General features: G+C 40.5%; 1 protein-coding gene across 3 annotated transcripts in view; it reads left to right on the forward strand.

Moving 5' to 3' along the window:
* Positions 1–13904, forward strand: part of LOC105450508 (acetylcholine receptor subunit alpha-like) — a 159710-nt gene that overhangs the window by 79046 nt on the left and 66760 nt on the right. For all 3 annotated transcript variants that reach the window (XR_974464.1, XM_011690367.1, XM_011690366.1), the window contains one exon: positions 12707–12887. Coding sequence is in view for 2 of the 3 variants with exons in the window: in XM_011690367.1 (XP_011688669.1) it covers positions 12707–12887 (181 nt within the window). In the remaining variant the exon portion in view is untranslated. The remainder of the gene's footprint in view (positions 1–12706; positions 12888–13904) is intronic.

Genomic DNA, 13904 nt, shown 5'->3' on the forward strand with positions numbered 1-13904 from the left:
TATGGTTGTGACAACCGTACTGATAAGCATACCTTAACAGATGAATGTCATGTAACATCAATATAACTTAAATTCACATGCATTTCTTTCCCAAACATAGAGAATATTGTTGTAACATCCACAGCAATTTTTTCCGTGTAAGCATTATAGCTTATACATTCGTTTAATTATAAAGTTCGCTGTTTTTCTCACTACAAATATCCGCTAAACGTGATGTCAAATCTTTTCTCGCCTCTTTAATCAGTCGCACAGAATCGTCTGGAGAACGAGATTAAAAGCACAATAGGTACAGTTGAAAACGGGTGGTGGGCAGATCGTGATAGAAATTCTGTTGTCGTCTTTCAGACGATGGGATCGCGCGCACGCGTGCTCAACTTTTATACACATAAAACTCGCGAACTTCAGTCGCAGTTACCTACCCACTCCGAGCAGAGAGTCGGATTTAGATTCATGAGGTCCCCGCAGGCCTTCGTGGACACGCTCAACTTGACCAGACTACCGCCGGACTTACTCCCAGGCAAACGCGTAGAATGGAGAAGCACCCTGCGGAGAAACTAGTCGTAAAGAATATAAGCAGGGTGGTCTCTCCTACCACGGGAGGTCGATATCCCAGGGCTCGGAACACCAGCCAGTCCTTTCGGCCGAGTACGTTTTGTAGCGGGCGGAAGGATTACTTTCAGCCGCGACAAATGTCTCGCCTTAACTCTTCCGAATCTGATGACGACACGTCCCAGATTTTTCCGTCTACAGTAGAAAAATTTACGGCTGCCATTTTTTCAATTTCTCTACGCAGCAACATTTTCCTCCTCTCCAATTTCGCGATTTGTCTTTATTGTAATGCTTCCAAGACAAAAGTAAAAATTTCGCGTGTTTTGTGTGAGATCAGTAGAAGTTATATTTCGAATTGAAAATATTTTTTCTTTCTAGTTTAGATTATAGCTACTAGTATATTATTAATATCTTATGAATAATTTATATTTATTATAGTTCACATTCAGTTGTATTGCCGTATTCCATAAATATATCAATACATGAATTTCCTTTTACTCCTATTTGATGCTTCGTATCTCAACGTGTTATAGGTATGTGCCTGGTGATAAATTTTTCATTGTACGTCTACATACAAAATCTTGTGAAATGTCAGGTGTAAGCGCTCGCTATCGCTTCACAATGAGATTCGAAAAGAAGTATTGCGCGAATGCAGGATAGAGCTAAAGCGTCCGTACTTTAGGAAAGTTGTATGAAGAATCAAGAGGAAAGTAATAAAATCTGAATAAGTGATTTTATCTATTTCCATTTAAAAAAAATTGGCACAATATGCAGTAGGACAAGAAAAGAAAATATGCTAAACTAATATTTATTATACTTCAGCATTTTTGCAACATGAAATCACTTTACGGTAGAAATCTTAAAATTTATATTTTAATTGGACATTTATTTGCTTTAAAAGCATTGAATTTATTGCACAACATTAATTAAATTTATTTCAAAAATTTGTATATTTTATTATAAGTTGACACAATTGACATTCTTAATCTATTTATTATCGTTTTCCTATTTATTATAGGCGATCTGTTCCATGTAAATATAATTGTGCAACTATAATTTAAAAGTAAGAGACAATTTCGCCCGTGCGTCTTCGCTGAAACAGTCTGTTTTAAGGAAAATTTGAACAGAAATTTTCGGCATCGTGAATGTTGTCGATTTCACGCGTCAACTAGAGCTCTCCCCGGAAGTTTCACAAGACCATCTTTCCGTCACATGCACTTTCGGAAGTCCTCGCGCGACTTTGGTAGAGAAGAGAAGTTTCGAAGAGCTAGGATCTTCCTTGACAAATTTTATATCAGCGCGCCTAGTCGAGCGAGCGTCTGGCGAAAATTTATAGCACCCAAGGGAACAGTAGCTGGAACCGAAGGAAATAATCGACCACGTGATTTGTGGAATTTTCGCTTGATCCCCGCTTTGTTCGAATCTTGCTTCGTTACAGGCCATTGATGACTTTATTCCCGTAGTGAAGTGACTTTAATTTTGATTGTTGTTATCCGTTTATTAATCTAAAAGAAAGAATAAGGAATAATTCGATATTCTACTTTATAATACTCTTGAAGGGAACGATAATTTATTATTTCTCTTAATAGAATCGAGAACAATTGTAGAAAATCAACTGTCCTAATAACGGATACTCCGTTAAGTATAAGCGGTGAAACTGTTTTTCCGTCCTTACGAAGAATTATAAATCGATTTCGAGAAAATTCAATAACGATTTACTATTTCTGAATGTCGTTGCGCTGGACAAGTTAAGTAACGGATATTATCGATATTGTTCTTACAGTTACACACGTTTTTCTTTTCTCGGATTCTTGGAGAGATTTCACATCGATGTCCTTTCGTAGCAAGGGAGAGAAACAGAAAAAGAGGAATAGGTATTCTCTGAAAGCTCACATTGACTTTCAACGCTCTCGTGAACCTTCTTCCTCTTATATCCCAGCATTCTCGGTAGAAGGGGAATCCTACTGTGGGGTTTATAAAAGCGCTGAATACACCGGACGTATCAAAAGTCTCCGAATAACGATTTTCCTCGACGAACTTATAGTTGATTATTTCCTTTTTTTTTAACCAATATTTATCCGTTTTTTTTTGCGCGTTTTAACACTCAACTTAAAGCAGCTTCTGTAACGAACTGCAACATCAAAGTAAGTACTTATAGCGTATTGGCAGAGCAAATATTCGACTCCCGATACGATCGAGCTTTTTCAAACATTTTATTTCTGGATTTGTTACAATCTCCGGGAAAGAAACGACCGCCAAGGTAATTTGATTCCTACATACATTGAATATGAATTCGCGCGGATTAATTCCGATTGGACGTTTCGGAGAGTGTCGGCGAGCCAGGCCAGGATTCAGGGGCGGTCGTAATTTCGGATTAAACGCGGAACACGCCGCAGGAACGTTTCTGGGAAAATGAAATTTTTTTCACTGGGAAAACGCGTAATTAAACGCAACTCGATTACACGTCGTGTGCATTTCGCCGTTTTATTCGGCCGGGAGCTCGTGTTAGAAATGAGATCTACCATGATTCACTTGAAATCAGCGGCGCGGGTATGAGGATAAAAACCTTTTCGGATATTCGAGGCACGATGTATGCACGATGTATGACTGGATCAATGGATCAAAGTCCCGACTACGGCAAGAGCGTATAGTTTTGAGCAAACGCGAATACGTTTCCTCCCGAAATGTTCAAATGCCCTCGTTCGAATATTGAGAAATTTACGAGCATACTTAAATATCTTCGCCAGTCATGCCGGTACCGGCCTGTCAGCGTTGTGTCAGTTAACTTTGACCACAGGAGCGTAACACTATTTCGTGATGAACGCCGTTACCAAACAAGTATGCGCCCAGGGTTGGGTGTGGCAATACCGTACAGTTAGTTCAGTATTTCGAGGGCCACAACGAAGTTAAGCAATATCAGTCTTGATTGCTTCGTTTTAATAACCAGGACACGTTTTCTGATTGCTTCCGTGTTTGAAAATTTATAAAGTAATAACGCTAAAAAGTGATAAAATACTTGAACTTTGGTTGCGGTACACATTGAAATTTACTATATAATTTTAATGATTATAGACATACCGTCACGTCAGACTTGCATTAGATTTGCAATTAGAAAGTAAATTTTTTTATCTGATCATTAAACGGCAGATAAACGACACTGTCTGTCAATGCTTGATCAGTATTACTGATTTTTATATTTGGCTTGTTGGAGAGTACATTGGAATTTTTTTATGTCGATATTGCACATCCAAATGAATACGTGAATTCAGGAATGAGGCATTGTCGTATTGATCCATTTAGGTAGCTAGGTTTCGAGCACACCGTCTGCTAAATCAGTTTTTTTTCTCGTTTACGTCTCTCGACTCCTCAGGCGATCTTCCGATGCATAACCTCGGTTGAAACGGAAGCTGAGTAACGAGATACTCAAAGAGCTCGTCTTGTTTCCTTCTTTTTTTTTTATCCATCCTCAGCCATCCTTCGTTTCTTAAACCCGGCTTGATTCCTCCGTCTTTAAATCTAAGCGTCGGATTTTGCACGTTTCAGCAAGTTCTCGTTTTCGAAAGTTTGTCGTATGAACATCCGTCATACAATTCTATATGTTTTTATCCCGTTTTACATTTTCTTTCTAAAAGATTTTTCTTCGTGCGATGAACAAAGTTTCGAATAAAAAACGTAATATATAAAGTTAATAAATAAAATTTACGCGTTTAAGTTTATGTGAAACATACAATTAAAGAGTCTAAAATTAATATTTTAATCTATAATCTCTCTGAAAAAATTATTGTATATAATATTTTTTGTCATTTTTCCATAATTCGGTTTTATTACATAAAAATTTAATATATATCTTAAGTTCTAATTATATAATTATTCTTAATAATTAAATTAAGTTCTAATTATATAATTATTCTTAATAATTAAATCTTATTTAAAGTTCTAAAGATCGTATTTAAAGTACTAAAATTGTAAAGAGAAAGTATTTAATTTATTTTTATATAAAAGTTAATTTTATATAATTTAAATTATATCTTGTTCCGTTATGTAATCTTTAATTGTAAAAAAATGGCTTTATTTATTGAACTCGCGAATGCATAAATAAACAGCAGAAATACTCTATATTTGTCATACGTTTACATACAGTGCGTTGGAAAAATCGATGGCTGCGTCATTCACGATGCAGCTAAAAGTGGAGGCGGTTCGCTATTTCTTTCTGCCCGAAGTATCTCTTGGTGAGAGGTACACCAACATCGCTCAACGATGACCAGATAAATAGTACCGCCACAGATTCATTTCTCTCACACGTAACATTTAGTATTGGTTTTCTGTGGTATAGCATTGGTAGCACGCGATGTATAAAGAACCGTATGTGATGCCGCAGGATTTTCCATTAACCCTCTCTTATTCAGCTTTTTTTGTCGAAAAATGAATGAGTAAAAAGATATTTGATTATTAAACATAATCAGGGCTTAAACATAATCAGATATTATGGCTTAATTTTTAATATAGTCTACACGGAAAGAACTATTTTGTTGAAAGGTCTAAAAATTTTGTTAAAAACAGATCTGAAAATAATTTTTTGTTGAATTATTAAAATAATTTGTTGGAATTTTAAAACTGATGAACATTGCTATAAAACGTTTTGATGTTCTAGCAGTCATTTTGACTTTCGCACAAATTATTTCGATCATTGAACAAAAATTATTTTCAGATCTGGATTCAGCAAAATTGTTCTTTCCGTGTATCTTTTTATCTTTTTTTCTAGCTTTCTGAATCATCTCGATTTTTTAAATATTTCTCCCCTAGGAAGGACGTACCATAAAAATTTCAGAAACTTAAATCAGTTGTCTTGCCATGTACTCGTCTCTTATTTAAATGTACAAGATAATTTTTAATTCACCATGTATCGGCGAGATGAGTATATTCAATAACAAGAGCGGCCCGCGAACTACATTGGGGTTAAAAGTGAAGAGTAATTTTTCGTATGACACGAGTTGACCCGGGCATGGCCGGTTAATTGCCTACTTAAATTCAGGAAGTTAAGAAAGAAGAATTTTTGAAAGGACGGAGATGCAATCCCGATTAAACTTCCGACTCCGCGGCGATATTACCGGATTATAATTGAATTTCTCTGTTCGTATTTTCCTTCCTCCTTTCTGCCTCCCCTCTCCTCCTTCCTCTCTTCTTTCCCTATCTCATTTTAGTTCCCGACCACGTCCGGTCATTAGTATAAGCAGCGATTCCGATTACAAGAGCCCTTAATTACAATATAATTTAGAGATTCTTTTTTACTCAACCTCCCGTACTGCACTCTCTTTCTCTCTTATCCTCTTATTCTTGTTGCTTCTTCACCGTGAATGAAGTTATACTTTTATCGATTTACCAACGAGAAATTAAATATTTTGAATTGTACTCGCTATACACACGTACAATATATTACACGGAGAGAATTTTCTTTTAAAATTTACCTTGAAAATCATGTTAATTATGAGACAATATAGTATTTAGATAAATTTTACTGTGCACTACAATAAATTTTACTGCGAAATCTTATTGTAGTGCACAGTAAAATTTGCCTAAATACTATGTATATTGTCTCATAATTAACATGATTTGCAGGGTAAATTTAAAAAAAAATTCTCCCCGTGTATAGTATTACATTAAAAGTCACATTATGTGACGAAAGAGCGACAAGATGTCAAGAGTTTCCTTTGTGACGAGGCAGGAGATTGAGCGCGTTTCACTGATCCGAGCTCCGATAGCTTCAGGACAACGCGACGAGTCGACAATCTTTACCTCGCGCGCGATTTGACGAGTGGCGCTTTTACGCGGGCCGGTCCACGCGAGCGAAACCTTCCAATCTCGAATTTCGAGATAACGACGCGAGTATTTCCCCGGGGAGGATCCCCATGGCGCGGCGCGCCGAGCAATCTCGCCCGATCGAGGGACACCGGTACGTCTCCCGCGACGCGTTTCCAGCAAATCGAGTTCTCCGTATACCGAAGATAGCCGACCGTTGTTCCGTCCTGACGGAAGGTATGACTCAAACTCCGTTTTACGTTCGCCCGATCTAAATCGATCGTGAAATCGCGCGCGCGGATGAGAAGAAAAAAAAAACGATCGCGCGAGATGAATTGAACGGTTTCAAAAGGGAGTAGCGCAATCTTGGAGAGAGGTATTTGCACTATATTATGGGAAAAAAGAAGCAGTGGAAAGTTCTTTATTGCAAAAGTTTCATGTACCGCACGCTTTTTTAAAACGGCTTAATAGATGCTACTCGGTATATCAATTTTCACTATCTATATGCTGTAATTAAAGTTGAGAAGGCAATTTATATTATTATATGACAAGAGGCTTTCGTATAACGCGCGAGAAGCTTTTAGTCCGCAATAGATTGAGATTAATGAATCCCATCGAGTTACAATAACGTCGCATAACGATTAATTTCCCGATAATAAGTTTCCTCTAATAGTGATGTATTATTGCAGTATCGATTTGCAATATTGTCACTGTAATTTCGCTGTATTCGCATCGCAGACGCGCTCGTATTTAAAGAGTGGAGTAACTGTGTATAAAAAGTAGCGATCTATCATTATGATCTGAACGAATTGGATCTGATCCTGCGCTAAACTTCTTCCAAATTTATGTATTTTACAGCTGATCTATTTGAACCTTGCCTGGCGAAAAGAAAACGGAATTTAGTTGTTTTACGCAATTGCTATATATAATTCGCGCAGAAACGGGCGGAACAAAGCGTGACAGATGCGAACAGACGCGAGGCAGAGAGGAGAAATTTTCGTTGTCACCAGCGCGGAAATAACATCCGAGAAATCCGGGAATCCATCCGGAGGGGTTCGACCGGGTCGGATTGTATGGGGAGGGCGGTTGAGACGTGAGTTGAGAAACGCGGGGGTGGGTTATAGGGAGTCGAAGGTTAAGTGAAATTGAAGTTTGTGTCGCTGATGAAAACTGATGCGAGATACGAGCGGATACTGCTGCCAACCCCTTGAGCAATATAGTTCTGCTCACTTTTAATCTCGGGAAGGGGACGAAAGAGGGGGAGGGGAGGAGGGGGAGGGACGAGAGAGGTGAAGTTGACAGCGGCGCGGCGATCTGGAGAACGGGACGGAATTGCCGTTGTGCGTGTGCGAGCTTCTGGACGGGCGGTGTGCGGTTAATCCTATCACGGCGCTGCCGCTGTTATAGGACAGCGAAGTATCCGGCTAAATAAATTGCCGCGACCGGTCGGCGAGAGAACGACAAACGCGCGCGCGGGAGCTTTCTATTGAGCGAGATGATTTATGATCGGCGGCCTCGCGCGCCGCTTTTCCCACTCACAGCTTGCGGAAAATCTCGACGGTCCGAAGTAGAGCGGATGGAAGCGAATAAAGTATATATTCGCGGGGGAGAGACCCCGACCAACGTCGGCCAGAAACTGCTAGTCGATGTATCGGCGGAGGATGAGGGATGATGAATATCGCGGGGGTTGGATTTGGGTCTGGCACACATTGGATGCAGGCTTCCGAGGCCACTGATCATCTTCACGGCTACAGTGACTCGACGTTACGCGAACATATGCACTATCATGGCGGTAGGAAGATTCGCTATCCTTCAGTTAACTAGAATGCTGTAACTTGCGTTTATAATTTTTTTTTTTTAATATCACATAAGCGAAGGTAAGAGAGGAGGAAAAAAGTGAAAAGGATATCCATTTACGATCGTACGAGAGCGCGGGAATTCGCGATTAATCTCCGAGCTTATCTAGGATCATTACATAACACCGGAATTCCGTTCGGCGGTTCTTGATAGAATTTTCTCGGTTGTATTGCACGTCAGGGCGCTTTTCCGAACGGAAACGGTAAGGGCAGGGCTATTTTTCAGCTGCGTCGGAGCCGCTGTATCTGGCCGCTGCCGGTTAATTCCATGAAATATCGATGCCTGCACCTTTCCTGATAATGGAGACCTCGACAGACTGCCCTCCCCGGTACAAGCAATTTTTCATTTCGCCGTCGACGGCTCCTCTCTCACTACGACTCGTTTCGATTCGTCGATTATTTCCCGTGTGCGATACGCGAGTTTTTTTTGCCCGTATCCGGTGTACCAGAAAATGAGGACGGCGCCGCCGCCGCCATCGACGTGCCGTGGAAGCGTTTTAGGCTGAACGATTTGCACGCTAATAGTAACACCGTTCGAACATCTTTTAACACCGAAACGATTTATCCACGCAGCAGTTTCTACCTTTTATATAATACGCAATAATTGCAATTTTAATCATTTCCTTTGATAATTGTATTTTTTGATAATTGTATTTTTTGACAAATGCGAAATTTTTTCCTCGATAAAGAATTTATGTGTGTTGCAGTAGTTTATCCTATTCCTTCTTCACAGTTCCACGATTTTAAACATTAAATTAACTAAAATTTAAATTTTTAATAACTACTATAATATTTTATTATTTATTACACATTTTTAAATCGTTCTCCAAAAGCGTAAACTATGAAAAGCTGTCCGTCCCTTCACTTTGAAATGGCCATTTCTCATCTTTCTTACTTTAACCTCAAGCATCTGCCATTAAAAGGAAAAGAATCTGGGGCATTCGATATATAATATATCACATACCTAAACGCGCGCGGTATCATATCACTTTGCGGCTGATAGGTAATGCGAGAAGCGCTATTTTCACGAGCACACCTCGTGAAAAAGGCTTTCACCGCGACACATACATTCCCACGTGAACCTTCATCGAGAATCATCGGGGAGGGGGGGGGGGGGATTTTCGCGGCAGGGAATTGTGATTTCGCGTTTGAACCTCCGAAATAGAGAAGGACAGGCGGGCGTATGCAAATTGCCAAGCGCGGCGGGATAACGCTCGTGTAAGGCTCGAAATCGAAATGTGCAGTGGCACTTGATCCGAATTAACAAGAATCGGAATCTATCGTTTTTGATCTTGAACAAATGGCTTTACAGCGTGATGTCGCTTGCAATCGGTTCAATCATTCTCGAAATTTCAAGCAGAAAATTAAAAATAAGAGATATGTGTAGCTAATAAATTCATATTGATATTATCGAAATTTATACTCGGTCCATTATTTAAGTGAAATAATTATATTATATAAATACATATTTGATGCACAATTATTTTTTTGTATTTTAAAATTTATCTCTTACAATTTTAATTTGAAATAATTAATTTTTTTAGATGTTGGTATTAAAATCGATTAAAAAATCAATCGTTAGTGTAAGTTCGGCAACATACGCGCTTACAAAATTGTAATTGTACGAGGAACAATGTACGATATTCCGGTGATTGGCTCTAATGATGCCGTCGTCCTTTCCACATCTTTTGAACAGCCGTCAGACAAATCGATAGCTTTGTGAATCTCCACCAGGGCGTAAATTGATTTCAGAAAGCGAGGGATTCACGCAACAATGGGCAACACACATACACACGTTGCTTCATATCGTAGTCCGATACTCCGCGAAATGATGTATCTCATCAGATCTCGTGCTTGATGATTGACCCTTACGTCTCTCGAAGACCCCTTAAGAGAATATCCCTTCTCGACGATGCAGCGCAATCGAGAGAGATGAGAGAGAGAGAGAGAGAGAGAGATAGGTTGCTCCGATTAAGACTCTTCGCACGATTCTTACGGGGCGAACTTGCACCTCGGTCTCTTTCTTGATGTCGCCGTTTTTAAACCACGTGCCATGTAAAGGGGAAACCCGGCTGCTACGCTCTCCGACCGAAATTCGAGACACGTAGGATGGGGAAGCATCTGTGCATTTGCACGTAGATCTGTGATACTTCATACGAATGATGCGAAGGGAGAGGAAAAATATATCCTCGCGTGCGCGGACGAGATGCATTTTTCCCGAGCGGAGGATAAACTAAAATGCTGCAGGTATCAGAGGCGCGATAGCTGCAATGACGAACTGTACAATAAAACGGACTAAACTTTTACATTTCATACGAAAATGTCTAGAAAAAGGCAGACGGATAACACTCTCTCGACAGATGTGGCGCCAGAATTAAAGTCGATAAGCAACGTTTATTAATTAAACGTACGTTGATTTGTCGCTCGTAAACACTTTCATCGCGCTGGCATTGCATCTCGCTTCGGGCGAATCTTATTTCGAGCCTCGTCGTGTTGCAATGTGTTGTCGTGCGAGTAACAAACTCGGTTAATATCTGCCAAGTGGCCGCCTCGTGTTTACACGAGATTGAAAGCTTTCGGACCGTGATTGTGCGCGAACGTAAAGCGCGCGACGCGATTCGTACATTCATTCCCTTTGTACGAATAAACCCACGCCTGTTTGGTTTATGTCGAATGCTCAACAAAGTTCCGTGCCCACATATAGTAGATAAGTCGGCCGAGTAAACTGTACGCCAAGGCAGGTTACGGTTGGATTATTAATGCAGTTCACGTCTCCCCTGGGGGTTATACGGGCGAAAGCTGGGGTTATATTGGCGACGCATTCGAGATCGAGAAATATCTTGCCAATACGCCAGAGTCAATGCAATCAAAGCTGTCTTTACGCGAAGTCATATCAGTGGAAAGTTGAGCGGCGTGAAAGGGTTGATTTATCGTCGCTCGTATCGTATGAGAACTGTGTGATCTAATGAAATTTAAATGTGAGACTTTTATTTTTATTAAATAGAACTTTTATAAAATTGTTACACAGACAGCAACTAATTTAATTTTTTAAATAGAACTTTTATAAAATTGTTATACAGATAGCAAGTAATTATATAGAATTGTCTGAAAGGGCAAAAAATCTTATATAACTCTTTTTTCATTTCTACTTATTTTTATTACATCTTTTATTACGTTCATGTTGAATTATTAATATTACATCATAAAAATCTGTTTTATATTTCTTTTTATTGCAGTTCGAGGTCCATTACAGACATAAAGAACTTAATATACAATTGCATTGCAAAAAATTTTGTTCATGATATATCCATGTTAAATAGACAAAAACTATTAACAGACAAGTTAAGTAAAGATAACAATTTCTTTCATATGCACATTTCAAATAAGACACGATCATTGAATGTAAAATGCATTTCCGCCGCATTTTCGCGACAATTCTCCTCCTCTTTGCCGGCTTTAGAGAAGCTCAAGTTAGTGATCTACACTTTTTGACTTGATCGTAACTTTCGGGTCCGAAGATAGTTCGTGAGGGACGAAAGGAAGCCAATAGCAAAATAATCCCGGGGTGCACTGCGGTCATCCACGATGACTTAGTGCCACCCGGATTCTCTCCTCGACTCCGGGAAACTCGACCATCGTGCTTTAGTTTACTTCGCAATCCCACGTGGCCCGATGCGACCCTCGACAGTAAACGGGTTGCTATCGACCGCGGATATCTATATATCTCTGTTATATCGGGCTAGCGTCCGTTGGTTCTTCAATTTAGAAACTTTGCTAAGCCATCCAATTTCACAAATATAGGATTGACAGTGGTGGTGTAAGATAGTTGGTGTGAGATAATCCGATAATGACGGACATAGTCTATTATGGATGTTATCCGTGTATTCAGGAGTGCACATTTTTAGTTGTAAATGAAAAAGGATCGTTTTTTTTTAGATTCCATTAATCATTAACACTGATGAGAAACACTGAGATGCACAAATATCTCTTAACGTCAAAGTAAGATTTTTTTTTCTTTATCCTAATTATGGATAGGATAATAGGAAAAACAACCAAGATTGCCAGATTTTCTATTAACTAGTTGCAAAGCCAGATTATCGAGGTGCCCCCTCAGGGCTTAGTGGATCGAAATAAGAGCCTGTGCGATAAACCTAATCCGATTTTGCGAACGCTCCGAGCCAGATAATTCCTATATCCGAGTTAAGGTTGCGCCGGTTCTTGAAAAGATCACTTTTATTTACGCGGATCCATTTTATTCTCGATTGCTGATCAAACGTCTGAAAAACTAACAGATTTGTTACGTCCCAAGTAAGATCTCTGTCTTGCTTATTTAAGAGGTACATCGTCAATCACATTTGAAACGCACACGTATACACATACATACACGTACTGAAATAAATTAAAAAAAAAAAAAGAAAAAAAAAAGACGGCTTGGTATCGAATCGGAAGTACAAAGTAAGCTCGACCGCCGCAGCGCCCAGAACCACTAATGTGCTCGCTCGCAGCGCGGACGGCAACTTCGAGGTGACCTTGGCCACGAAGGCCACGATCTACCATCAAGGATTGGTCGAGTGGAAGCCGCCGGCCATATATAAGTCATCCTGCGAGATCGACGTGGAGTACTTCCCATTCGACGAGCAGACCTGCGTCCTCAAGTTCGGTTCGTGGACCTATGACGGCTTCAAGGTAAATTCGCATGGTAGCCGTTAAGTCGTGCTCCTCCTCACCCACCCACCTCCGCCCCTCCCCCTGCAAATTCCTCGACAGATCCTCTCGAGCCCCCCCCTCGAACGAATTAACTGAGCACACCTCTCCCCCGCCAATTAGCCCGCCGAACGTCCGAGACGCGGATCCGACACGACTCCGTACCGGGATGCGTCTCCGGGACGGCCATCAAAATAGATCCTAAGCGTAGACTAGATCACAGACGATTGGCTCGTCGCGTGGGTCTCCGACACACGATCGAAAGGGAGAAACCACGAGTTCCGAAAACCATCCCCCTCCCCCGGAAGACGGATGCTGCCATATAATAACCCATGAGATGACACAATCGCGTTTATTATGTGCAAGCAGTGAATCGTAATGAATCACAAGCACGAACTAATGATTTCCAGTCGAGTATTTTTCCAGAACGATAGAATCAATCAATCTTTTATCTTTTTGATTAAAATCCTGCTTTCGAGGAGAAGGCGTTTGACCGCCGCGATTTTTACTTCTATCAAAGGCAAAGTCAATTGTCGTTTACCCCAGTGTCTCTCTCAAGTGGAGGTTGAAACGCGAATCCGCGATATTTCCGAAGTTATCGATGTCGCGAGTCAGTCAGATGTATCGGATTTCCGTTTCTCTTCTCTGGACAATCGGACGAAACGTTTTCGGTCAGAGCAGTGAAAGTATCACGATAACCGTGTGAGAACGTGAGCAAGATTCACTTTGGCCGGTATATACACACGTGAAGTCGATATCGAGGAAAAGACAGAAACGATAAAGCGAGATAGTGCGTGGGATGGTGAAAGGGGGGAGAAAGAGGGCGAGGATAGGGAAAGGGATGGCAGCATCCGGAGACCTTCTCTCCGAGCCAATCGTGATCACGCTCGGCTCGTTTCTTCGGTGATTCCAGCGCCGATGGGAACTACGAGGTGACGCTGATGACCAAGGCCACGGTCTACAATTCGGGATTGGTCGTGTGGCAACCGCCGGCCGTAT

Source organism: Wasmannia auropunctata, unplaced genomic scaffold (assembly GCF_000956235.1).
Source record: "Wasmannia auropunctata unplaced genomic scaffold, wasmannia.A_1.0 LD336060.1, whole genome shotgun sequence".
In the NCBI taxonomy this organism is placed as follows: Eukaryota; Metazoa; Arthropoda; class Insecta; order Hymenoptera; family Formicidae; genus Wasmannia; species Wasmannia auropunctata.